The sequence below is a fragment of the Manis pentadactyla genome, chromosome X, assembly GCF_030020395.1.
Source record: "Manis pentadactyla isolate mManPen7 chromosome X, mManPen7.hap1, whole genome shotgun sequence".
NCBI classification, from domain to species: domain Eukaryota; kingdom Metazoa; phylum Chordata; class Mammalia; order Pholidota; family Manidae; genus Manis; species Manis pentadactyla.
The window spans coordinates 145,855,049-145,881,372 of record NC_080038.1 but is presented as its reverse complement, the minus strand read 5'-3'; the positions used below and the strand labels follow the sequence as shown (position 1 = coordinate 145,881,372).

At 56.7% G+C, this 26,324-nt stretch overlaps 1 protein-coding gene across 10 annotated transcripts; it reads left to right on the top strand.

Annotated features, from left to right (window-relative positions):
* Positions 1-1,688: 1,688 nt before the first annotated feature.
* Positions 1,689-24,655, top strand: PDZD4 (PDZ domain containing 4). 10 transcript variants are annotated; one of them, XM_036887161.2, is made up of 9 exons: positions 1,692-2,281; positions 18,377-18,630; positions 19,696-19,786; positions 20,217-20,315; positions 20,663-20,701; positions 21,154-21,216; positions 21,851-21,952; positions 22,233-22,343; positions 22,503-24,655. In XM_036887161.2, the coding sequence occupies exons 1-9, from the start codon at positions 2,222-2,224 to the stop codon at positions 24,045-24,047; spliced, it is 2,364 nt and encodes a 787-aa protein (XP_036743056.1). In that variant the 5' UTR covers positions 1,692-2,221; the 3' UTR covers positions 24,048-24,655. The 10 variants fall into 10 exon arrangements, with proteins under 10 accessions (XP_036743059.1, XP_036743056.1, XP_036743057.1 ...); XM_036887157.2 differs by lacking the exon at positions 1,692-2,281 and adding an exon at positions 2,496-2,830 and having other exon boundaries at positions 18,377-18,612; XM_036887156.2 differs by lacking the exon at positions 1,692-2,281 and adding an exon at positions 2,498-2,830.
* The last annotated feature ends 1,669 nt before the right edge of the window (positions 24,656-26,324 follow it).

Genomic DNA, 26,324 nt, shown 5'->3' with positions numbered 1-26,324 from the left:
GAATCTGGACTTGGTTATGTGTACTGGGCAGAATTATGTTCTCCAAAAAGTTCAAGTCCTAATCCCTGGAACCTGGGAATGTGAACTTTTTTGGAATTAGAATCTTTGCAGATACAGTCAAGTTAAGAGGAGGCCATGCTGGATTTGGGTGGGCCCTAAATCCAGTGCCTAGTGTTATAAGAGGGCATGTTAGACACAGACACAGAAGGGACATGGGAAAGGCAGCCATGTGAAAACGGAGGCAAACACTGGAGTAATGCAGCTACAATCAGTGAACACTAAAGGTTGCTGGGAGCCACCAAGAAGCTAGAAGAAGCAAACAAGGACCGTCCCTTAATGCCTACAGAGGGAGCACGGCCCTGCCAACACCCTGTATTTGGTCTTGGGGCCTCCAGAACTGGGAGAGAATACACTTCTGCTGTTTTAAGCCACAGGGTTTGTGGTCCTTTGTTGTAGGGCAGTTCCGTCTTCGGGCCTGGGGCTGACAATTCCGAGGTGCACTTTTATTCAGCTCCTGGAAGGGTCAGATCCCAGCAGTTCTGAGTTCTCAAGCAGCAACTTGAGAACCACCTTATACGGGCTTTCATCCCAAGACCACTTTGCAACATGAGCAACTGCCCCACAGCCTTGCCTCCAGGTGGGCTTTTCCGGACACTTGCATCCCTTCTCCAGACTCCAGGCCAGCCCAACAACCGTAATTCGTGTTCTCTAAACCAGGAGTCAGGGAGCAAAGCAGGGCCGTGGAGGGGGACTTCCCCAATTGCCATCTAATTAAACAGCCCTGTGTGGCTAATGATTCTGTCACCAAAGCCTGGAAATGAAGCGCGTAGCAATGTAATCGAGTGTTCTTCTGAAGCCAGGGGTCTGCAGCTCAGCAGCTCACCCTGGCACCCATTGGGAACACAGCCCTCGGACTCGATGCTGCTTTCCAGGCAAAGGTCTTTCTGTCTCCAGGCTTGAACAAGAAGAGACGACAGATTGTGGGAGAGAAGAGGAAAGGATGGAAGCAACGTGAAAGCGCGGGCTGGGGCTGAGATAAACACAGGTAGGCAGTGGGCGCAGGCAGGCCAGTCCTATGCGCCCAAGGGCCCCTAGGCGTCCGGAGTCGCGAGGCCGGCCCTCCCTCCACGACCCACCCCATCTCACGCTTTTTCTTTTTTTCTTTAAGTAAGATTTTAACAAAGGTGTTCATTTCAACGACAGCGAGGAAACGGCGGAACTGAAGGAAATAGTCATTTCACTAAAGGGAAGCAGGAGGGAGGGCCCCAGGCATTCGGGCTGCCGCGTGGAGGCCCAGGGACAGGGGCGGAAATCGCGCCCATCCTGAGGTCCCGAGCTCTCCGGGGGAATCCCGGGAGGCGCTCCCCAAGCAGGACCCGGTCTCCCGGGCACGCACCGCACAGGCCGCACTTCCTCGGCAAGGCGCCTGGGGAGGCTGGTCGCCGCGGGCCTCGGGGACACCCCCACCCCCACCCCGCTCTGGGCCAAGGCCCCGTCCCCGGCTTTCCACGCCGGTTCCCGCTGCCTCCCGCCGCTCACTCTCCCACCTAGCCCCGCTCCCCTCCCCGTGCGCGTGCGCCCCGTCCCCGCGCCCCTCCCCCGCCGCGGCCGCGCGCGCGTGCCCGTAGGCCCGGGCGGGAGCTGGAGACCGCGGAGCCGGCTGTTGGCCGGAGAGCGGGAGCCGCGAGCTCCGGGAGCGCCGAGAGCGTGGCCAGGAGAGGCGGGAGCGCGGGCGCGGGCCGCCGCCGCGCCGCCGTCCCTCCGTCGGCGGGCCGGGCCGCGGCGCTGAGCGCGAGGGCTGGGCTCCCGATGCCAGCGGCCATGGGCAGGAGTAGGAGGCGGCAAAGGCAACGGCGGGCCCCCGGGGCGGGGAGGCGCGCGACCTACGGCCTTTGACGGCCCCTGGCGGCCCGGCGCGCCCCTGCGCCTCCTGGGGGGTCGTCGCCAAGCAACGCCCGGCTCGCCTGCCCATCCCCCGCTGCCCTTTTTCTTCTGGCCGGTGCGAGGGAGCATGCCTGCGCCTAGCTTCAGCCCGCGAAGAGTTAACCAGAGGGGCGTGGAGCCGCCCCTCCCCCGGGGGCGTGCGCCCCTCCCCCGCTAGGCGGCCCGCCCCCGCGCTTGGGTATGGCCGCAGGCCCCGGCCCGGGACCCGAGGTCCCGCGCACGGGCCTTTGAAAGGCGTTTTCCCGTTGCCGCCCTTCTCCCCTCGCCGGCCAGCACCATGGGATGTAATATGTGCGTGGTCCAGAAACCGGAGGAGCAGTACAAAGTGATGCTTCAGGTAGGGCGCCTGGGCCGCTGGGGCGTGGGGCGTGGGCGCCACCTGGGGAAGAAGCTGGCCCCGGGGAGGGCTCGAAGAGGACGAGCTAGGGAGCTATCCTCGCCTCAATTTCTGGGACTGCGGCTGTTGGCGCTCCGTGGGATCCAGTCACAGATTGGGGGAGGCGTGGGGATGGGGGTGCAAGGCGCATCCCTTGGGCACCCTGAGTAGATTGGGAAGCGAGCCCAGGGCCCTGGTTAGCTCAGGTTGGGAAGTTGGGCTCGGCCTGGCGCTGGCTCCCTTGCACCCGAGGCTCGGAGCCAGGAGGCGAGGTGGTGCCAGCGCCGGCGCGGGATGGAGGTTGCATAGCAACGGGCTTGGTTCCCCGCCTCCGCTCGCCGGGCTGGACCCTGGACGCAAGGAAGGAGCTGGATGTCCGCGGCGCTGGGGGCGGCCAAATCCAGGTCCCCCGGGGGCCACGGGCGAAGGAAAGCAAGCGGCCGGGACCCCGCCGGGCCTGGGATACCTACCCTGGCTCCCACTTTTGGCCCGACCCTGCCCAAACGTCGGGTTCCTAGGCCTTGGGTGTCCCGGGTGACTGGCTGCCGCCGGGGTCAGCGGGGAGGGCCGTCTGCGGGCTTCGGTGCCGGGCCTGTTTTCAGCCCCGCAGGGCCTCGGGCCCTGGGCCGTGGGCGTGGACGGGCATTGCGTGGTGGGCAGGTAGGGCTGGGAGGGGAGACGCCGGGCCGCGCGCTCAGACCCGGGCTCCAGCCCCGCGGCTGGGAGTGGGTCTTCTTGCCTGTGCGTGGAGTGACTTCGTGAGTGCGTGCCTGTGCTCCGTCTGTGTGCGCGCGGAGGCTCCTCCGGCCCCGCGTGTGTATACTTCATGTATGCGCCCTGAGAACTACTTAGAGAACTCTTCTGGATGCCTTGGCCTGAGACGTCCCCAGGGCTAAGTGGAGGGAGTTCAAGGTCAGAGTGAGTTGGGACCCAGGGGCAGGCCCGGCATCGACAGGTATGCGCTTCAACTCTTGGTTTATTGGTCCTGACTGGGGAGCAAGTGGCGGACCAAAGCGGCGTTGGCTGGGGGAATGGGGTCTACTTCGAATAACCGGGGGACCTCTTACTGGCATCGGCGGGGGCGTGGTGAGGGGGAAGAATCAGTGCACCAGGGGGTTGGGGAGGCCGCGGGAACTCGGCATTCGCGCTGTAAGCCTAGTTTTCCTGGCCTCCGTGAGCGGGAGGAGGGCAGGACCCGGAATCTTGCCTGCCCTAGTCTGGAGGCGCACCTCCGCTCTCCGGACCCTCCGCTATCTTTAACCAGCACCCCCCTCCCCACTTCTTCCCTGCTTAAGCTCGGCTCTGGCTCTTGCCATTTGGAAAGCTCGTGGGATGGGGTTCGGAATGACCCAACCTGGGACTCCGGCAGTCCGGTGGAATCCCAGTGGTGGGCAGCGGGGCGGCCTCACGCACTGCTTTTCTTCGAATCATTCCATAAAATGGCAAACGATTCCAAAGCAGTTGGGTTTTGACTTCCTTGGAGAGGGGTTGTAGTACTTCATTTAAGGCAGATCTCCTGGAGATGTGTGGAAAGCAGCAGAGGACAACCTGAGCTGCATTACAGATCTTAAATGAGCCAAGTTGGGCCGAGACACTGTGGTGACCCTTCGGGCCTCCCAGGGCAGTGGAGGGGAGGCTGCCACAGCTCAGCCTGGGATGTTGCCTTTAGGGCGTCTCCATGTTGGAGGAGGGCTTGAGGTGAACGTGAGGAGGACCGTCCTCCTTAAGAGAGAGCCCCAACCCTTGGGCAATCAGGCCCCCAGGAGGAGGGCTCCCGCAGGCCTGCACCCTCTGCTTTTTCCCGGTCTGGACTGCAGCCATCCCAACCAATCCTTGGGGACACTGCTTCCTTTTAAAGCTCCTGCAGAACTTTGGATAGACTGGGAGACTGGATGCAGTTTTAAAAGAGGAACTATCCTTTGAAATTCAGGGAAAACTAAAGAGGATTGAATAAAAAGACTCCGGAAAGCAGGGAAAATGATTAGCCTATCCTATTTGTGGAGGCTGGAGCCCCAGGCACAGCAAGGAGAGTTTCTGGCTTGAACCTCTTCTTACCTGAAAAGGAAGTTTTTGTCCCAAAAGACCAGTCAGCTTCCAGGACCCCTTGACTGGCTCCAGCACTCCTTAAACTCTGGTTCTCCACCCCTCCCTTCAGTGGCCCCTCTCCCAGTCTCACCTGTACCTGTCCATGGCCTCTGCTCCTTTCCAGAGAGGGACCCCACCAAGACACAGTGCAGCCCCACAGAAAGGCACTTACACACCTGTACCACTTGCCATTAACACATAACCTTTATTCCTGAGTATTTTATTCTTTGTGATGCTGTTGTAAGTGGAATTGTTTTCCTAATTGTCTTTTCATCGTTCTCATTGGCATTCTACAGAAATACAATTGATTTTTGCATATTGATCCTGTATCCTGCAACCTTACTAAATTTATTTATAATCTCTGATAGTTTTTTAGCGGATTCCTTAGGATTTTCTCTATATAGGATCATGTCATGGGACAATAGAGATATTTTACTCCTTTCCGATCTGAGCGCCTTTTATTTCTTTTCTTTTTTGCCTACTTGCTCTGGTTAGAACCTCTAGTACAGTGTTGAATGGAAGTGGTGAGAGCGGGCATCCTTACCTTGCTCCTCAGCTAAGAGGGGAAGCTTCCAGTCTCTCACAAGGGAGTATCAAGTCAGCTCTGGGTATTCGTAGATGTTCTTTATCAGATTGAGGAAGTTCCCTTCTAGTCCTATTTTGAGCGTTTTTATCCTGAAGGGCTAGATTTTGTGTGGTTATTGAGATGACCATGTGGTTTGGGCCATTCATTCTGCTTGATAATGGCTACCACAGGAACTGTAAGTGTGGTGTGTCAGCACTCCAGCTCCACTTCTATTATCCCAGTCCCCCAAGGACATTTAACCAAGCGTGGGCACTGGGGGCTGGGGAGCTTGATAGATCTGGAACTGACTCTTGGGGAGGGGGTCATGCATGTTGAGTTAGGAAGAGGAAAGAGCCAGGTCACAAAAGGTGGAAAGGAAGCAGGCAGCCTCACCTAGCACAGAGGCATGAAACACCTTCTGAGAGCCTTTCCTGGTGCCCCTGCTTGCTGGGCTGGTGTCCTCTTTGACACTGTGAGCCCTTTGACTCGGATCTAATCACACCCTACTCTGTTGAGCTTGTCTCTCTGCCTCTTGGTCTTTCCCCTCCCACCCCAGTCCTCCTGATCTCGTTACCCCCACTCTGACATCATCACATACTTGCTGGCAGGCCAGGTGCACAGGAGGCCTCTATGACAAAGGAAACTGGCCTCCAACTCACTCTACTCATTCCCCAAAGTGCCAGGCCAGACCTCTGTTATTCTTTTCAGCCTCAAGGACCAGCGCATCAGGACTGCTCATCTTGCCTCTGCATTAGGAGAGGCTGGAGGACAGCCCTCCATCCTTTCCAGTACTCTCCTGGCCTTCTTTCCTCCAGCACCTCCTTGCTGAGCCCCTGCTGTGCCAGCCACCATCCTGTGGGGGGGGGCTCCAGCTTGGAACACCACAGACTCCTCGCCCCCTTCCCCTAAGGCCTTTTTATAATGGGCAGGCTGACTGGAAACAAATAGGCAATAGCTGGGTAGAGAAGCGCGGATCAAACTAAGAGCCGGGTGGAGGGCAGTATGCCTGTATGCCTCTCAGTCTGTGACATCCTCCTTCCTCTTCCATGGCGTCTCTCCCCACCTGACATGCTCCCTGTCACAGGAGTGGGAGTTTCCTGTGAGCAGGGATTTGGTTCTGTTGCTGTGCATGCTGCAACACCCGCAGCACTGAGCACAGTGCCGGGCATGAAGTAGGCCCTCTGGAAATCACTGTAGAGTGCTGGAATGCGGCGCTCAATTCCAGTAGCCATCATCTGCGCAGGGGATCCACATGTTCCCATTGTCCCCGGAATTTTTAAATGCCCTGCCTGCCTTTCCTCAGTTTCCAGGAGTGTCTGAGCCATGGGTAGGAAATGCTAGGAGATGCAAACTAATCTGTAGTGACAGGAAGCAGATCAGCTTTTGCAGGGATGGGTGAGAAAGGGGTATGGAGACACTTCAGGGATGATGGTAATGGTCGCTCTCTTGATTTGTGGATGGTAATGGTTTCACAGGCGTATATATACAACATATCCAAACCTTGCAAACTGTACTCTTTAAGTGGATGCAGTGGATCATATGGCAATCATACCTCAGTCAGTAAAGCTTTGAAAACAAGAAATACATGTACACACACACCAAAGGAAAAAACGCACACAAGAGCACTTTAGCCCAGCACGTGTCCCTGCTGGGATTGAGTCGGTCTTTTCTTCCATTTCAGGGTCCTTGCCGGGGAACACAGTGCAATGTGGTGGTGCTGAATGGCTCAGTGTGGCTGAGTTGCCTCACCTGCTAACCGGGAATAAAGAGGGCCTGCCTGCTAGGGTCATTCCTCGTTGTCATGAGGAAATAAGCAGTGTTTGCTGATAAGGACTGGTCTGAGTCTCATTTCTCAGGTGGTGGGGTGGGGTTGCTGCCTTCTGGTCCATTGTTGAAGTGTGAAAATTGGATGGTGAAGACCTTCCTTGTGGACACGTTAGTGTCCAGTGAGTGCCAGAATGTCCACTATTATTCTGAGAGTTTCTCTATTACAAAAGAAGGGGGGAGAGCACAGGAAGAGGACTCCTGAGCTGTGGAGAAGAGGAACAGATTAAGATCAGTTAGGGGATGGGCGGGTACCACAGTGGGGGTCCACTTGGTCCTTCTGCATGTGAGTTGAGCCAAAGGAGGGAAGATTTGAGAATCGGGCTCGGGGGTCTGGTTTTGGGGTGTGACAAGGCTTTGCTCCTCTCCCTAGCTCAACCTGCCTCTTCCTCATGCTTGCTTTGAGCAGTGGCATTCAGAAGCGCCCCACGAAGAATATCATTTGATAACTGCCAGTTAGCTCAGAGGTGGGTGGGCCAGAGGGTGTCTGTGGTGTCACCCTTGCGGCCTGGGAGCGGTGGGCATACACCAGAAGGCTGAGCATGCTCCTTCTCTCATGGATTGCTTTGCTTTGTCACACAGGCGTGTGGGGCATCCCTCTTCCCCAGCTGTGCTCTCAAGCAGGACTTCAGAGGTACCTGAGAGGCCTGCTCTCCTCAGGAAAGGCAGGGAGGGCAGGGAGGGCAGAGCGGGCAGAACAGATGGCTCAGATTTCAGCAGACCCTGGGTGGGCACCACCTACTCAGTAACTTTGGGGTGGGTGACAAGGGGGAGGATACACCCTTTGAAGCAAGTCCTCCCTGGTTCCTTGAGGGGACTCTCTGGGCTAGCTTGACTCCACCCTCAGGCCCTTGTTAAAGTGCAGGATCTGACTGAGCAGGACTAGGGTGGGGCCTGGGATTCTGTATTTCACAGAAGCTTCCTGGTGATGTCCTTGCCGCTTGTCCTTGGACTGCAATCTGAGTAGTAAGGACTTCAGGTTGGAACTTGGGATGAATGAAAAGTCCCAAATCCCACTCGCTGTCACTAGGGAGTGAGTTCATTACAGTAAGGGGCAAGGCTTCACCTCAGACCTGTCGAACCCATTTCCAGGGGCATTGCCCAAGTGGGGCCCCAAGGGACATGATTTGATCTTCTATGGCACATAGAGCTAACTGACCCTCCTTTCCCATCACCCAGACCCTTAGTAACAGACAGGCAGCCAACATAGGAACCCAGATACAAACACCACCCCCAAACTACTAAAAAGACCTTTGAGTTGAAGACATCCCGTGCTTCCTTCTCTTGTTCCTGCCACTGGGCAAAAAAGGGTGGGCACAGAGTTATGGGAGTGGATGGCATGGCTTGTCCAGACAGCTTCAACTGGGACACACCATTCACTCGTCAGTCACATGTTTATGGCAGTGTGCTGCTGTGTCCCTGATAGAATTCATATAAATTAAGGTGGGTTTTGTTTTTTGGCCTCAGATGAGGCCAGGATCATCCTCTGATGGTAAAGCCATTAGGTAAAGGTTGTTGGGGAACAGGATAGCCACAGGGTCTCAACGTATTACCCCAGATTTTTTTGTGCATTGGGAAGGGAAAATGCAACTTTGCAATGGAGAAAGTGGCAGCTGCCACACTGACCATGCCACACTGACCATGTGATCAAACCAAATCAAGCCTCCCCAACCGTGGGAGTGCCTCCTGATGATGTTGGGTGGGAGAGGCACAGAAACACAGTAATTAGTCAAAGTGAGGGCAAATCTGCACTCTGGGACATTCTCTAAGGCAGCTGGCCCGGACTCTTCCAAGAGTCAGTATCATGAAAGTAAAAAAAAAAAATGGATAAATTGTTCTAGATTAAAGGAGACTAGACATATAACAACCAAATGGAATATGTATCGATCCTTGATTGGATCCTGGATCCAAAATAACTATAAAGGCATTAGCGGTACATCGGAGAGATGTGGAAGTGCCTATTGGTGCAAAATTCAGAGCATATTCAAGGTGCTGTGGTTTCCCAGCACATGGGAGCCTTAGTGGCCACATCTTGCTTGTGAATGTGTGTATAGAGAGAGCAGCTGCAGCAGAATGTACACTCCGGGGAGATCTGGGGGGAAGGGAATGCAGCTGTCCTCTGTCAGATGTTCCAACGTGCCTGTGGATTGACAATGTTCAAAATCCGGACTTGGGAAACCATGAATGAAGATGTCTGCTGGGCCGCTGAAAAGATGAGAGCGCAGAGAGCCTGCCTTTGGCTCAGGCTACCCTTCCCTGGGGATGTGCTGTTAGTTTGGAGGTCTCCATGACACTTGTCCTGGCCCAGGAAGCCAGAAACACAGCTGCATCCAAGGTGTCCCCTATACACTCCTGGCAGTAGAGCTGAGAGCCAGCAGCACTTCTGGTTTCCTATCGCTCCTAGCCTCAGTTCCCTGCTCCGCAGAATGGGGTCAGGAGAGTCCTAATGTAGCAGCCGTGGGCTCCCTTAGAATTAGGTAGTTAACCCTTTCCCCAGGCGGTACCGTAAGTGATGAAAGGGGCCTTCCCCGGGCCTCCCAGGGAGTCGCAGGCTCCACCGAACCCGCGGTCACGCAGGCCAGGGCTCTCTTCTCAGCCTCTCCTTCCTTCCTCCTCACCCCTGCCCGGAGATTCCGGATCAGAGTACTTGGGAAGTGTGGAGCGGAGCTGCTCCAGGCTCCCTGGAGCCGGGGACGGGGGACGGGGGGGACTACCGGCTACAGGCAAGCGCGGGCTACGGGGCGAGGGCGGTGAGCGCCAGCCCTGCTCTACCTGCCGCCGCGGCGCCGCGCGCTCTTTGTCTGCGGCGCCGGGCTACGGGGTGGGGGGCGGGGCGAGCGCGCTCGGGGCCCCGCCCTCTGCCGCCGGCGCCCAGCGGCGCAGCAGGCCTCTGTCTGCCACCAGCCCCCGGGGCGCGGGGAGATGGAGGTGAGCTTCCCGCGTCTCTTTCGTGTCTCCCCGTTGTCCCCGTCTCCCTCACCTGCCACAGGTGTCCCTTCTCCTGACCCCGTGTTCCCCTCGCCTATCCCCCAATGTCCCCTATCCTTCTCAAGGTCTTGGTGCGTACAGTTTTTCCCGTTCTCTTTGGCATTATGAAGTTTCTCTCTTACAACTCCCATCCGCAGTGAGACGCACTCCGATGTATCCTGGTAAAACCCAAATGCAGCGCTCTCCCACAGCCCCCAGCCGCCCCCACTACATCTCTGCAAAATCTCCCCCAAGGTGTGTCCATGCAGGCCTGGCTACACACCCAGCTCAGCCAGCTGGGTGTTCCCCACCTTGCTGCCCACCTCTGTACAAATCCAGAGGGCCGTTCTGTGTCCTGGTTCAGCCCATTGCCAGCTCCCCTCCTTAACACTTATCTGGCTGGCTGTGAACCCCGGCCTCCCCCCACCACTCAGTGTCATGATGTCTCAAGGGCCTCCTTGACTTTCTTCTTGTGTCTACAGTTACTCCCCAGCTGAGCTTCTCCATCTCATGATTTAGATCAAGAATAGTCCCTCATCGAGTTCACTAACAATGTCATATGACACCCACTTTGGTGGCTTGGGTTTGGGACGCCTGTAGGTGAAGTGGAACACTGGAGATGTCTGCAGGTCTCGGGAACTTCAAATCGGAGATAGAAATTTACAGTGAATAAAAATGCCTTTTTCTGCCCCTGCCCCAATGCCAGCCCCTGTATCTGCCTAGTGGCACCCCTCATCCAAGGGCTTTGTGGCCTCTGTGGATCTCCGTGGCAGTTCTTATTTTTCTATTGTGGGGAAGTTATCGTTTGGGGCATTTAGTACGGCCACAGTGTTGTGCACCCAACACCACTATTTTCAGAACGTGTTCATCACCCCAAAAGGGAGCTTCATGCCCATTAAGGACATTTTCCCTCCCCCAAGCCCCTGGCAGCTGCTCCTCTGCTTTCTGGCCTGTAGATTTGCCTGTTCGGGAATCATACAGTGTGGGGCCTTTCATGTCTGTCTTCATTCACTTGACTAGATGGTTTTCATCTGTGTTGTAGTATGTATCAGAACTTTCTTTATATGGTTGAATGACCCGCTTTGTGGATGTTGCCACAGCATGTTTATCATCTGTTGGTGGACATTTAGGTTGCTTCCAAATTTTGACTATAATAAATCTTGCTGCTGTGAACACTTGCATACAACTTTTCATTTGGATGCCTGCTTTCAGTTCTTGGGATTGCCAGGTTATATGGTAACTGTAGACTGTTTTCCATATGCACTGCCCCATTTTACGTTCCCACAAGCAATGTGTGACAGTTTAATTTCTCCACATCCTCATCAACACTGTTGTTTTTTGTTTTTTGATTCCAGCCATCCTAGTGGGTGTGAAGTAATATCTCATTGTGGTTTTGATTTGCAACTCCCTGAGGATAAGTAATGGCCAGCATCCTCTGTCCTGCTTGTTAGGGGCCCTTCTTACCAGGGCTCTGCCCCTGGCCACAGCCTCCCCAGGCACTGGGGTCATGTCTGTCTTTTACATGGCTCTTCCCTCATTTCTTCCAGTGCTCTAATGAGCATTGGCTCTGAGGGGGCAGGGGGCCTGCCACATTCAGGGACATGTGCCCTCTTTCTTCCAGTGGTTCTCAGCTGACCTCTGACATGACAGGTCACTTGTGCATCTGTAGCCCACGTGCTGACCTCTCCTGGGCTCTCTGCCATGGGCCTTCTGAAATGCATCTTTGCCTCTTTCCCCCTCCCACCTTCCAGCCAGGCCCTTAGGACTCCATCAGGCTCAAGCCTTGTGCCTACAGCTCGAAGCAGTCTGCCCCTCAGTTTCCTAGAGGGCCCCTGGTGGAGAGGGAGCCTCCCTCCTCTGCTCCCTGGAGAAGCCCCATGGAGATAGTGCAGCATGTCCTTATCCCAGGAATCCCTTGTCCTCGGCCCCTTGGGGACCAGAGAGTATGTGCCCCCCCACCCCAGGGCTGCACTCAGAGTCCCTGCCGCCCCGGTTGCAGCCTCTGACACCCCACCTGCTGGGACCCCTCACCTTCCTTGCTCACCCCCACAACCTTTATTGTTAGAAAGGTCTTTCCATGCCCACCACGACTCCCTCCTGATCCTCCTTCTGAGCTTGGGTTGAGCTAGGTCTCTGCCCCCATCTCTGTCTTGTCTACTCCCCTTCCACCCCTCCCACCCTCACCCCACCACTTGGCTAGCCACTGGTCTTGGCTTGCATTGCACTGGGGTTGGGTTGGGCATGGGCTCCCTCTGAAGGCAGACCTAGAGGGTCAGTGTCCCCTCACCCCGGGGCCTCCTGTTCTCTTCTCAGATCCTGGACTGGAGGAGATTTGGGTCCACACCTTGGTCACTCACAGAACCCTTCCTGCAAGTGCAGTCCCAGTGGGAGCCAGTGGGAATGGGGTGGGGGTCATGGGGAGGATGGGGGGATGCCCACTGAGGCTAACTGGCCAGCCCCGCGGCCAGGCCCTTCTCCAGCCTTCAGAGCCAGCTTCCCAGTGGTCCCTGGGGCTGTGGTTCATCCCCTCACCTTCCAGACAGGAGGTCCTGGGGTGGAGGCTCTTCTCTCTGAAGTTTGAAGCCCAAGGGTCCCCCAGGGGCCTCCTTCACTCCCACTGGGACCTCAGGCTCTTGGAGCTGCCCCTTCCTTTTTCTGGACACCTGGGCAGGAAGTTGAATCTGTGGAGGGAGAATGCGTCACCTCATGCTCCCAGAATTGGGGTCAGACTGATCTAAGGAGGTCTTTTCGTTTATTTACTTAATATTTTATTACGAGAATTTTCCAACAATGCTATTTTTTTTGAAGTTTGTAGGCAATTATTTTTCTCAACAAACAATACAGCTGATGGGCAGTGACTGCAATGGGGTGGGGGGACTTGGTAATATGGGTGAGTGTAGTAACCACAATGCTGCTCATGTGAAGTCCTCCTAGGATTGTATATCAGTGATACCTTAATAATAAAAAAAGATGCTAACAACCAATTCTGGGAGCATGAGCTCCCTGAGCAAGAGGCGGCCCGGGAGGAGTGGCAGGATGAGCCTGCTGGGTCTTCCTGCTGCCTTGAATGTGCCAGGGGCTCACGGGGCTTTGAAACTATTTTCATGGGTATGTATGTTCTGTATATGCATTGGTGTGTGGGTATGTATCAAGTATTACACAATACTTTAAAAACTGGAAGGAAATCCCTGGAAATGAAAAAATGTTTTAGCAATAGTGATCTCTAGGAGATAGTATTTATAGGTGAATTTTCTTTTTTCTTTTGGGTCCCAGGGGCCGGGTGCTGGAGAGAATGTGAAGAGAATGGGTAATGAGAGGTATCCTTTTTGGGGGATGAAAACTAGTCCTGAACCTAGATAGAGGTGATGGTGCATAACAATGTGAAGGCACTTATAAGTGCCATGGGACTGTACACTTTACAGTGGTTAAAATGGTAAATTTTATTGTTAGGTATTTTACCACAATAAAAAAATGCTCTGAATATCCTTGTGAATCATGTAATATCAATGATGATTATTATTTTAGGATGCATTACGTAGAGTAAATTTAGTAGGTCAAAGGGTATGATGAACTTTCTCCAGGTCTGTTATAGTTACTGACAAACTCCTCCAGCAAGTTTACCATGCTACACCCTGGGGCGAGATTCAGACTGAGAGGCAGCCAGGATGAGGGATGCTTAGTGCCAGCACTGTCTTGGGACCTGTGGAGACTGGGCCTACAGATGCTACCAGCGCCGGGGCCCCAGGGGAGTGAGTCCTCACTCAGTGTGTAATGGAAACCAGGCTGTTCGCAAGCAGTGTGAGGGCCGCCTGGGCCACAATTGGGCAAATGGGCACCTTTAAGGCTTGCCTCCTTTTCCCCCAGCAGGGTGAGGGCACCTTTCTGCAGAGCCCTTGGTGGAAGTGAAGTGGCTTCCAGCCCAGCTGGGATTGGGTGGGAGCTGTGGTCCACAGGTCAATGCACTCGGGCCCATCCAGCAGCAGGCCACAGGCCTGTGTCTGAGACCTTGACTAGAGAGCATGAAGTCTCTGGCCAGTGGCCCTCTAGGGCTTGTTTGCCAGCAAATGCACAACGAAACCAATAGGTTTGCTACCAAAAGGTAATTTCTAGCTAAGGCACAAAGAAAAATGCCCAGCACGTGGCAAGGCCAGTGCAGCCCACCCCAGAGTGCTAGCGATGACAGCCACTGGGAACTGGGGTGTGGTGGGAGGTGGGACATTCAGGTGGCCTTTCAAGTGTGTGAAGTGTTGGAAGATGAGGTGGACTTCTTCTGGAATGTACCAAGGGAGGGTGGTTTGCACTTGATGAAGGCAAAGTCAGAAAGAATTCACAGTTAGGATCATGTGCTGGGTAAACAAGGGCTGTCAGCTTCGCCTGGGGCCCTTCCAGTTCACTGAGAGCAATACTCACTGGCTGAGCCCATCACACAACTGTGGATTCTTTCTGAATATAAGAAATAACCAGGCCTTTGCCCTTGGGCACCCTGGCCTCGCTGGCCTTCTCATGCCCATCCTGAGTCTTTGACCTCCATGGGGCCCTCTCTGGTCAGAAAGTGAGGTGTGGTGTGAGTGTATTTGGTGAGTTATACACTTAGCCTCCTTGACAGCCTGGTGAAAGTCAAGTCACATGGCTGTCACACTGCCCACACGTGGAGTCCCCCAGGGTCCAGTCTGTGCCCTGTGCTCAGCACACTCTGCTTTCTGCCTGGGTGTTTGCTGGAGCTGTCATGGCTCCTGATGGTGGCCGAGGGTTGGGCAGGGCCTTGGTGTGGGTCTGCTTGCTAGCGAATGTGGCTCGTAGGCCAGGGGTGGATGCCCCTGGGCACCTGGCCTTGAGGAGCCACAGGCACACAGTTTACCCATAGCCCACTCACACCCGTACCCAGATAGTGACACGCACACCATCCACAAAGGCCACTCTCTCACCCATCCCAGGCTGCACCCCTCATCACACTCTGATCCCTACCCCCCATGCTCGCATCTGGTGGACACCCCCCCACCCAAGCCCCCAGCCCGTGCTGTCCCTCACTGGGCCAGAGAGGCTGTGGCTCCTCAGGGCTGCCTCCAGCTCTTCTGGAAGGTGGGCACCTGACTGGTAGTCATGTCCCAGCTCCTCCACTCACTGGCTGACGGGCCCTGGGTGAATTCCTTAAATTCCCTGTGCCTCAGTTTCTTCATCTGTGAAATGGAGACACTCTTAGTGCCTATTGCATAGGGCTGTGCAGAGGACTCAGAAGTAAACTGATAAAGCACTTGGAACAGAGCCTGGCAGGGTCGGCCATTAGTAAACCATAGCGTGTACTGGTTTGTGGCTGTTAGTAATAGTGGCAATGTCATCCTTGGTAGTATATCCAGTCACCCAGTCTGGAAACCTCCATGCCCCCAAGTCTCACCCATTGCCCCTGGCTGTTCTATGTTGAAATGTTTTGAACTATTTCCTGCTTACAGAAGAGCATAGGCCATCATTTTAGCATTGCCCATGTACTGCTATCCAACCTTAATCTGGGCCTTGTCGGCCTCTGCACTTTTCCTTACACAGGTATTACAAGGCAGTCGGGAAGCTGCCTGCACACACCCCTCCCTGGCCCCATTCTTCTCTTTTCCTCTCTGGTTTGTTATTGTGATGTGTGTTTCCTACTATTGATGCTATTAATAAGTGTGTATGTATTTCCATAAAGCAGATGTGTGAACATGGCACGATTTTTGAATGCATTCTACTACCTATGCTGGCTCCTCGGGCTGTTTCTAGCGTTGGCTCTTAGGACGACACTGCTCATGTCCCAGCGTCCTGAAGGGGCATCTTCTCGAGTGCTTCTGTGTTGGGTCAGGCTCCCTTTCCATGAAGGCCTGTTTTCCTATTGAGTTGTTTGTATTTTCTTGGTGTTTTGTAGGAATTCTTTATACCTTCTGAATAATTCTTTGTCAGTTTCACGCATTGCAAGGATCTTTTCTTAGCTGTTTTATCTTTTCACTGTGTTTATGGTATCTTTTGTTGTCTAGAAGTTTTACATTGTAACATAGTCAAATTTGTGTCTTTTCCATTCTTGCTTGCCCATGTCTTGTCTTAAAAATTGCTCCTCTATTCCAGCATCCTAGAGACATTGTGCTCTCACCTGCAGGGTATGCAGTTTGACTTTGCCCACCTAGGACTTTGATGCATTTGGAATTGCTTGGTGGGGGCTTGGAGCAGTGGCAGCAGGGTTGGCGGTGGGGCAGGGGTCCTGGGTGTTTTGGTGGGGAGAGCCTGCAGTGGGTGCAGGCAGGGGCCTCTGAAGGCAAGCTGGCCTGGGCTTGCAAGTGTTGAGGCTGGAGCGGAGGTGCTAAGCAGGCAGTCTGATGGTCAGATATTGTAATGGTGGCTTTGCATGTGTGTCTTGCTTTTTCCTCATCACTGCTTTGCTCATTGCCTCCAATTACCCCACCTTGCTGGTAGCCTCCACCCACCCTCATTAGCTTGAGGGGCCCACCGTGACTGAGGAAGAGGAGAGAGAGGAGGCCAAAGGAGCCTGCGGTGCCCACCTGCAGGAGTAGCCTGCGCGTGGGCCGCTGGGGGCCCCAGGCGTCGTGGGGATGGTCCCCGTCTGAGGTGCTGAGGCTGCGTGTGCGCCCATCGCCTGCCTGCCACCCCAGGCCGCCCTGACTCCCCTCCCACTGCCTGGCTGCAGTTGCCATAGCAGCGCTGCTGCTGTGTGGCCATTCCAGGGAGAAAGACATTCCCTGTGTTTTCTCAGTGTCACCTGAGTGTCCTACTGCACACTTGTGACCCTGCCCCGGGAGTTTCAAGAAATGCCTCCCCCTTAGAGATCCTGAAGGGACAGCTTAGCCCTTGGGCTTCTTAAGGAAGCCTTTTTCTTAAGGGCCGTGGGGAGCTGGTAACTGTTCCAAAACAACAGGGAAGTTTGGGGAGGGGGAAGACGGAAACACCGGAATGATCATTGACAAGGACATAATCAAGTAGCCGAAAGGTAGTTCTGTGGGTTCCATGGCTCTCTGTGCTTTGCTAAGATGGCCAGCTTCCTGGAACGATGTCTAGAGGCTCGTCTGTTACATGGTGGCCAGGGAGACACGGTTTTGCAGTCGGACTGCGCATCTCTGTGAAGAACCCTTTCCCCCAGGACAAATGGCCAGGGAGGTGGCACTGCGGGAATGCTGTTGGGCAGGTGCTCCACTCTACCTATGCTGACTGTTGGGCGTTGGCTTCTGCCTGCAGAGCAGCCGCCCTCATCTCTTTCTCGCCCCCTCTCCCTTCCCTGATGCAGACCCAGGTGGCATCTGCTCAGGGAGCCTTCCTTTACCCACTTCCTAAGTGGGGTGTGGCTGGCCCTGTGCTTCCTTACCAGCCCCTGGAAGGTCTCATTCATCGCTTGCCCGCTGGGTATAGCCATCTGGGGTGTCACTGCTGGTATCTGGCCTCTCAGGCCCAGAATAAACCTTCCACAAGCTGCTGAGGGAATGAGAAGACTCTGCTCTCCTGCCCTGCTGCAGGAACTGCTCTCTGACTCCCTCACTGACCCCATGCCACACGCCCTGAATTCTGCCTGTGTGTATTTGGTCCTTCGTTTGCTTGCTTCTCCTCCAAGAATGACCTCGAGGTGGCGATGTGTGACCATGTGTTTACTAGCCTGAAAGTGACCATCCCAGGGCCTAACACACGCAGTCTGCTGCAGAAATTAGTGGCTGGGCTGGGGCCAGCTTTCTGCCCCCACTTGCCTTGAGGGCACACCTTGCTCCACCCAGCTGCCCCACCTTGGATCTCTGCTGCCTTCTGCCCAGAAGGCCCTCTGTCATCCCCTGGGATCATCCAGCTCTTCCCTTGAGGCTGCTTTGTCCCAGCCTTTGGTGGCTGCTGCTTCCCCTGCCTCCCTACTCTGACCACTGCACGGCGCAGCCTGGCTCATGACCTTGACTCACTCTCTTCATCTTGCTGAGCTCCAGTCTCCTCATCTGCAAAATGGGTTGTCGGCAGGATTCAAGGAAGATGCACATCGAACACCCAGTCAATGGCAGTAGTCTTGTAAGGGCACCTCTCTTTGGCGACCTTGCACGGCCACGAGGCTCTGTATGTGTCAGCCCTTTCCCTTCAGCCAGTCTGTGGTTGCCTTGAGGACAGAGATCCTGTCCTTCTCAACTTCTTACTCTACCCAACCCTCCTGCCTGAGCCCATTTGTTGACTGACTTCCATCAGAAGAGCAATCAAGGTCTCCTCCCACCTGGATGTCCCATGAGCACAGCAGAGGCTCAGTCATTGCCAAGGGGACTCTCTGTGATCTTCCAGACACTGTCTCTGGGCTCAGTGCTGCCTGATGGAGAAGCAGGTCCTGGAGTGAGGAGGACAGAAGACCATCCTGGGTGGCTCCTGCTGGAGGAGGGCTGAAGGATGCTCTATGGCGAGGCCAGAGCTGCCAGCCCCGGGGCGCAGCCACTGGGAGTCCCCAGCCCTCGGGGAGGGGCCCAAGATCCCCAGATGGCACTGTATGGGGGCAGGGCTGAGAACTGGGGCTCACCTGGGAATGAGGGCACCAGGGGGAGGCAGACTGAGGGTGGAGAGAAGACCCCTTGGTTGGGTAGGTTGGGACGTGGGTCGGCAGCTTCTCATGGGGCATGTCTCTGCCGCAGGTGAACGGGAAGGAGCTCTCTAAGCTGTCTCAGGAGCAAACCCTGGAGGCCCTGCGCTCCTCCAAGGAGCCGTTAGTGATCCAGGTGCTGAGGCGCAGCCCCCGCCTCCGGGGGGACAGCTCCTGCCATGACCTGCAGCTGGTGGACAGTGGCACTCAGACCGACGTCACCTTCGAGCATATCATGGCACTGGGCAAGCTGCGGCCGCCCACTCCGCCCATGGTCATCCTGGAGCCGTACGTCCTGTCTGAGCTGTGAGTCACCCTCAGGAGGGCTCCGGGCCCTGCCTCCAGTTAGGGCAAACCACCGAGGGCCACTGTCCCCATGCTAATTGGAGGCTACATTGCTGCAGCTCTGGCATGGCAGGGGACCCCGATGGGCCAACCCTCTCCAGCAGGAAGCAAGCTCCTTGGTTTCCAGAGCTTACTTGGGCACCCAAGGTCTCACAAATCTCCGGGTGTCCAGCCTCGGCTGCACGCCAGCCAGTGCAGGGGCCAGGGCTGCTGGCACGCAAGCTCTCATGGTGTCTGCCCCCAGGGCCAAGGGAGCCCCGCCCTGGGGCCCTGCTGCAGGAAGGCTGAAGCCCTCAGCAACTCCTCCTCCGTCCTTTCTCCTCCTCTGTCTCTCCATTGAGTTCTGCCTCATGAACATCACCTCTTGAGTCTTCTTGCATCCTTGTCTGCCCCATCCCTCTCCCTGCTCTGAACTTCTCCATCTTCTTTCTTTGGCCTGCTTGGAAGAAGAGCCTGTCATCTAAGCCTGGTAGTTCATGACTGATTCTGCTAGACTAAACCCAGGCTGCAGGGCAGTGGTCCCGGGATCCCCTCCTCTGCAGGGAGGTAGGCCCAGGGTCGCCAGCAGCCACTCATAGCCTTGGGGTAAGGAGGGGGCTGCCCATGGAGGTAGAACGCCTCCTTCACACCGCAGCACTCCTCCAGGGCCTGGATAACTCCTGGGGGTGCTGCATGAGTGGGGCCAGTGCTGGGCAGTTTGGAAAAGTCTGTCCCTGCAAACTGGCATGGTTAGAAAGGTCTGGGCTCGGGGACAGAGCAGGATGGGGCAGGGAGAGTTAGGCATGCCTGGGTCTTCATTGTGGACTCCCCCCCACACTCCCTTTCAAGAAGCATTCCTGATGTTTGCATGGATGCATGTAGCTCAGAAGGAGGGAGTTCGGAAGAGGCAGCTGGGCTGCCTCCTTGCTCGGGTGCACCCAGTGCAGGGCTCCATGCTGAGTGTGCTGGGACCAGCCAGCCCAGGAGCTGGGGCTAGGATGTGAGGGCAGTAGATGGCTGGCCTGACCTCCCCCTTCTCCTGGGCAGACCCCCCATCAGCCATGAGTATTATGACCCGGCGGAGTTCATGGAGGGCGGCCCGCAGGAGGCAGACCGTACAGACGAGCTGGAATATGAGGTGAGCTGGGCGGCCAGGCCAGGGCAGGGCCTGCAGCCAGCCTCAGGAGCCAGCGCTGGGATGGCTGTTTACAGCCCAGCTCAGGCCTGGGTCCTGCTGTTCCCAGGCAACCGGGCCTCATGGACCTTCCCGGTGCATGGCCACTTTCTCAGGCTCACATGCCAAGTTGGGCTGAGTCGGGGAGGTCACGGGTGAGGTCCTGTGGTCAGTCTGTGTTGGTGAGTCTGTGTGCCATGCATGTCTGTGTCGTATATATCCCATGTGTCTTGTGTGTGTCCTGGGCGTTCTTGGTAGGGGAGACCACTGGACACATGTGCCATCTGGGCTGGTAAGAGACCCTCCAAGCTGGTGGCTGGGTCACGCAGCCTGCATCCCTGCTCACATGTTTCTGGGGCTTTCTTCCCTGCTTCCCTCACCCCCCTTGTGGCAGGAGGTGGAGCTGTATAAAACCAGCCACCTGGACAAGCTGGGCCTGATGGTCTGCTACCGCACAGATGAGGAGGAGGACCTGGGCATCTACGTGGGGGAGGTATGAAGGTGGGGCCGGGGCTGGGGCAGGGGCTTCCAGGAGGCAGTGGAGCCCCCTGCCGCCCACCTGTGTGCTAGCACGTTGACGCTGGCCTTTGACAGTACCGTTCTGTCTAATGCCAGTGAGGCGGCAGGTACTGAGGCAGGGTGTGGCACATGGCAAGTGCCCACTGCATCCCGTCCACACTGCCCTTAAGGACCTAGCTGCCAGGGGTAGGGCCTGCTTAGCATCACAGGGAGGTTGCTGGTGAGGCCAGAGCAGCCAGTGGCTGTGGTGTGTGTCCAGCCCAGGCAGTCCTCTCCAGGAGCCCTGTGCACAGGCTTTGTTTTCCCTTCCATGTCCTGCAGCCAGCCCTCCTGGTACTCACCTGTCTGTGGCAGATGTCTGTGAGTCCCTACGAGGGAGGACAACACCCCCTCTAGCAGTATCCTAATTGAGTTCCTCTTCGCATGACTATCCTACTGCCTGTCAACCCCCAGGGCTGCCTTTTTTGAGTATGGCACAGTATCCAGCTTCCTGCATGGGCCCGGCCTCTAACATGACTGCTTTAAGGACCTCGTCAGACACAAAAGAACAGGCTTCTATACACAGTGTGTGCACGTGCCAGCTGGGGGTGTGGACACGGGGGTGGTGGGCAGGGGCTGGGGAGCGTTTGGTTGGCAAGTTGGCCACTTCTGCCAGGCCCACTGTTCCAGCCCTTGCTGCTCTGAGCTAAAGGGGGAACAAGCAGGAAGGAGCTTTCTGTTGGCTTTGGGGGCTCCAAGGTGAGGCTGCCCCTTCGTACTGAAAGGCCAACTTAGTGGGAGTGCCAAGTCCCCTTGATAACGGTGCCTTGCAGGTGAATCCCAACAGCATTGCAGCCAAAGATGGCCGGATCCGCGAGGGAGACCGCATCATCCAGGTGAGCAGGGTGGACAGGCCTGACCTGAACCCCTGCTGAGCTTGACTTCCCCACCACCTCTCCTTAGCTGACGCCAGCTCTTTCCTGAGAACGTAGCCTAATGCCAGGCAGCATGCTGTGCCTGAAAGCGGGGCTGGGTCTCCTCTCCTGCACAACTGCTCTGGGTGGCTCCTGTGTGCCCATGGGATCCGATGGCATTGAGGGTCTGCACTACTCTGGCACCTTGGCACTTATCCCTCTGTACCCCACACCTGAGCATATCTCCCATTCCACAGTGTCTTCTGAGCACATGTGCCTTTTTTTTTTAAGGTATGATTGCTATACACTCTTATGAAGGTTTCACATGAAGAAACAATGTGGTTACTACATTTACCCATATTATCAAGTCCCCACCCATGCCCCAATGCAGTCACTGTCCATCAGGGCAGCAAGTTGAGCACATGTGTTTTTGCATGAGCCAGGCTGTCCTCTCCCCCAACACCTACTTATCTCCGTCTTGCCAGAGCTCAAGAGCCTGGCCTACCCCAAGGTGCTTGTCTTGGGCCTCTGTGCAAGGGGATCCCTGCGGCTCAAGCAGGGCCTGCCCCGTGGCCAGCTCTGGTGTCCTTGTTGATTGTCCCCTGGCTTGCCATAGATAAACGGCGTGGACGTCCAGAACCGGGCAGAGGCGGTGGCCGTCCTGAGCCAGGAGGAGAACACCAACATCTCCCTGTTGGTGGCCCGGCCCGAGAGCCAGGTGCGTGTGCCCAGGAGGCCATCCTGAGTGCCCTGTCATTGGGCCTTCTCTCTCTTGGAAGCTGCTGATTTGTGACAAGGTCACAGACATACCTGGCACTGATAGAGTGGGTGGTGTCCCCTTCTGGCTCTGGTGGCTAAGTGGGCTGGGACCATCCCCTTTCTTGGGGTATTCAGCTGCATTGAGACCAGGAGGGCTGGGTATGGGACCAGGAGGCAACTGGACGGATGTCTGGGGAGGTCCTTAAAGCAGTGGGGACAGCACAGGTCTGTCTCTGCAGCTGGCAAAGCGGTGGAAGGACAGTGACCGGGATGACTTCCTGGACGACTTCGGCTCTGAGAATGAGGGGGACCCACATGCACGGAAGCCAAAATCCCCCCCTGCCCAGCAGGTGAGGAAGGAAGCAGGGTGGGTGATGGGAGGGCAAGGAGGATGGGGCTGGAGGTGTGTGGGAAATGGATCAGGACCAAAAGCCCTTCCAGTCCCGATCCTCTGGTGGCATCCCTGCCCCTGGCACCCAGACTGAGCGGGGCTCATCTCTCTGCCCCAGCTTGGAAACGAAGAGGAGAAAGGGGCCCCTAATGATGGCCCAGGCCTGAGCAACAGCCAGGAGTTGGACAGTGGGGTGGGCCGCACTGATGAGAGCACCCGCAACGAGGAGAGCTCCGAGCATGACCTGCTAGGGGATGAGCCTCCGAGCACTACCAACACGCCTGGGACCCTGCGCAAGTTTGGCCTTGTGGGAGAAGCCCTGCAGAGCCGGGACTTCCACTTCAGTATGGACTCTCTGCTGGCTGAGGGGGCAGGGCTGGTGGGTGGTGACGTCCCAGGTCTCACCGATGAGGAGTACGAGCGCTACCGGGAGCTGCTGGAGATCAAGTGCCACCTGGAGAATGGCAACCAGCTGGGCCTCCTCTTTGCCCGGGCCTCCAGCAGCAATAGTGCCCTGGACGTCAACCGCAACGAGAGCCTGGGCCATGAGATGGCCATGCTGGAGGAGGAGCTGCGGCACCTGGAGTTCAAGTGCCGTAACATCCTGCGAGCACAGAAGATGCAGCAGCTGCGGGAGCGCTGCATGAAGGCCTGGCTTTTGGAGGAGGAGAGTCTCTACGACCTGGGGGCTGGTGAGCCCAAGAAGCATGAGCTGTCCGACATCTCCGAGCTGCCTGAGAAGTCAGACAAGGACAGCACCAGCGCCTACAACACGGGGGAGAGCTGCCGCAGCACCCCACTAGTTGCGGAGCCCCTGCCGGAGAGCCCCCTGAGGCGGGCTGCTGCTGGCAACTCCAACTTGAACCGGACCCCCTCTGGCCCCCCACTCACCACCCACCCCAAGGCAGCTCCCCTGCAGGGGGGCTCCACTAAGTTCCGATCCCTCTCCCGGGATCCCGAGGTGGGCCGGAGACAGCACTCAGAGGAGCGTGTCCGCCACAGCCCCAAGACTGGGGTGACCCTGGAGCACATGGGCCCTGAAGGCAGCCCTTACCTTTCTCGGCGCCACCGTGGCCAGGGCCAGGAGAGCGAGCGCTACCACAGCTGCATGCAGCTGACACCCCCACGCAGCCTGGAGGAGCTGGGCCACGGCCCCTTGAGTTTGGCCAGCGGCCCTCGTGGCGGCGGAGCGGCTCCAGCCACTGAAACACCCCGCATGGAGTGGAAGGTCAAGGTGCGCAGCGACGGGACGCGCTATGTGGCCAAGCGGCCAGTGCGTGATCGCCTCCTAAAAGCCCGAGCCCTGAAGATCCGGGAGGAGCGCAGCGGCATGACCACCGATGACGATGCAGTGAGCGAGATGAAGATGGGTCGCTACTGGAGCAAGGAGGAGCGGAAGCAGCACCTAATCCGGGCTCGGGAGCAGCGGAAGCGGCGCGAGTTCATGATGCAGAGCCGGCTGGAGTGCCTGAGGGAGCAGCAGAATGGTGACAGCAAGGCTGAGCTCAACATCATCGCCTTGAGCCATCGCAAAACCATGAAGAAGCGGAACAAGAAGATCCTGGACAACTGGATTACCATCCAGGAGATGCTGGCCCACGGCACGCGCTCGGCTGACGGCAAGCGGGTCTACAATCCGCTGCTCTCCGTCACCACCGTCTGAGTCTGGCTGCACTCCAGGGTGGGCCGTCTGCCTGGCCCAGGTCCGGTGAGCCCCCCAGGGCCCTGTGCCCTACTCTCCCTTAGAATCTAGTGTGTGTGTGCACATGGGTGTGCGAACACCTCTTTGTGCATGTGCCTGGGACTTTGTTACCAGAGAGAAGGGACACTTCTCTCCATCAGCTCCTTCCTTCTTCCCAAGTACAGTGACAGGTCAACAGCTGGCATTTGGGACAGACCTGTAACAGGTAATCCTTCCCCCATGTGCGTGTGTGTGCACATGCACGCGCACATAAACACGCACACTCCTCTAGAGCTTGCTCAGTGTAGATACTTGGGGACAGGGAAGTTGAGCTGAGGAGGACTGTCCTAAGCACAGGAGAATGTCTGGCTTTGATGCTGAGTACAGTCTCTTCCCCTGCCGGGAGCCTTGGTTATTTGCAGACAAAGGCAATCCTGATTTTTGTGGTGTTTCTCCCTTTCTGTGCTTGCCAATTGTTGTTTTTCTGTTTCGTGGACCTGCTCTGGGAGCTGGGAGCTCCTTCAGGCAGCCTGACGAAGGCGGAATTCCCGAGTGGTAGCTGGGAAAGAGGTGGGTGGGGGGAAGGAAGAGAGGGAGGGCTTGGGGGAGGGAAGGGGGGAAGAAGGGGACAATGGGAAGCAGCTTTTCTGGTGGACTCCACTGATGCGGCTTGCCAGGCTCCCTCTGGGGGCCTCCAACCTTCCCAGTGACTGAGGGAGAACCTGTGGGGACTGAGGGTTAATGTCTATCCGAGAAGGAGGAACAGAGCCTGGGGTCACGCCTAGCACCATCTGGAGGGTAGCTTCTCTTCTGAGGGACCTGAGGGGCATGCTTAGACGGTGAGGGGTCCAGAAGCCAAGCTCCATGAGTAGCAGCTGTAGAAGACCTTGATGACAAGACCCACGTGGAGCTGAGGGAGCAGCCTAGACCCGACTGAGAGGTGGGCCCAGCCAGTCGGGCTGACCTGGGAAAAGGTGTCCTGCAGCACCCCACTTGGCAGCCCTCAGGACCTGGTCCATTTAGTGAGAGCTGGCCTCAGGCCCCCAGGGCCCCATCTCAGATCAAGGGCAGGTGGGCTGCCTGTCCCTGTCCCCCACTGGCCTTGACAGAATAAAATAAGCTGCCTTTCTAAGGTGCCCCCTGGCCTCCCTGTGTTCATTCTCGCTGTGCCGCAGGGGAGGTGTTGGTGGGGTGGGGTGGGCTAGTCGGGTGAAAGCTGTGCCTCGGCCCTCCCTCACTACGTCACTGAGAGACAGCGGTGTCTGGTGAGCTCAGCATCCTGTTCTCGAGGAGGAGGCATGGAAGTCACCTGATCATTTCAGAGGTGTGATGCCACAGGAGTGGTGGTGCAGGAAGGCTGACAGAGACCTGGCACAGGACTGGTGGTGGGGCCTGCCCTTGGCATGTGGATGAGGCCAACACCCCTGCTCCGATGGCACCTGAGAGGAGTGGGTCCCCCCTGCCACCCCATCCCCAACTCCCCAGGGACACCATGGGCGCTCCTTCTGTGTGTGTGTGTGTGTGTGTGTGTGGTCCCTAGAGTGTGTGGTGCAACCGTGAAGTTGCTCAGTGTCCTGAGCAGACGGATGCTGCCAGCAGCTGAAGTGGGTGAGGATGCATTAAAATTCTCTGGGAACAGCAATGCAGACCTCTTGTTAATTCCATTAATTTGCTGAGCAGGCGTGAGCGAGAAATCTTGAGTGTGTGTTCCTAGAAGCTGAGTGCCTTGCCCGGAAGGCTGAGCCGCAAGGGCTTGGGCCGAATCTGTCTAGCTGCTGTCAGAGCAGCTGGGAGGGAAGACCCAGGAGTCTGTCACAGGCTAGGCCTTCAGGAGCACCAGTGAGGGGGAAGGGAGGGAAGGGCTTGTTGGTGAGATGGGCCGGAGGGGTGGGACTGAGGGCTCAAGCTGAGGGCTGGGCACATCAACTCTTGCCACCAGTCCCCCCCCCCCGTTCCTCAACAGAGGACACTCGAGCACCATATAGGCCTCAGTGGAGGATGGGGGCTCCAAGGGCCTGGCCCCTGCCGCAGAAAACTGCCTGCGGTGGGAGACAGGCCAAACTGCCCCCTAGGCATCCCTCTCCACTGGGGGGCTACTCTGATGGCTTTAGAGGCGCTCCATTCTCGCTCCCGGGAGGAGTGGTGCTAGAGATGGTGCTCTGGGATGTGGGCCATGTGGGCCAGGCAGGACCTGGCACCTGAGTCCCTTGGCCACGTGAAAGCCAGGCTGGGGCTTGGCTCTCACGCTTTGTGGGGGAC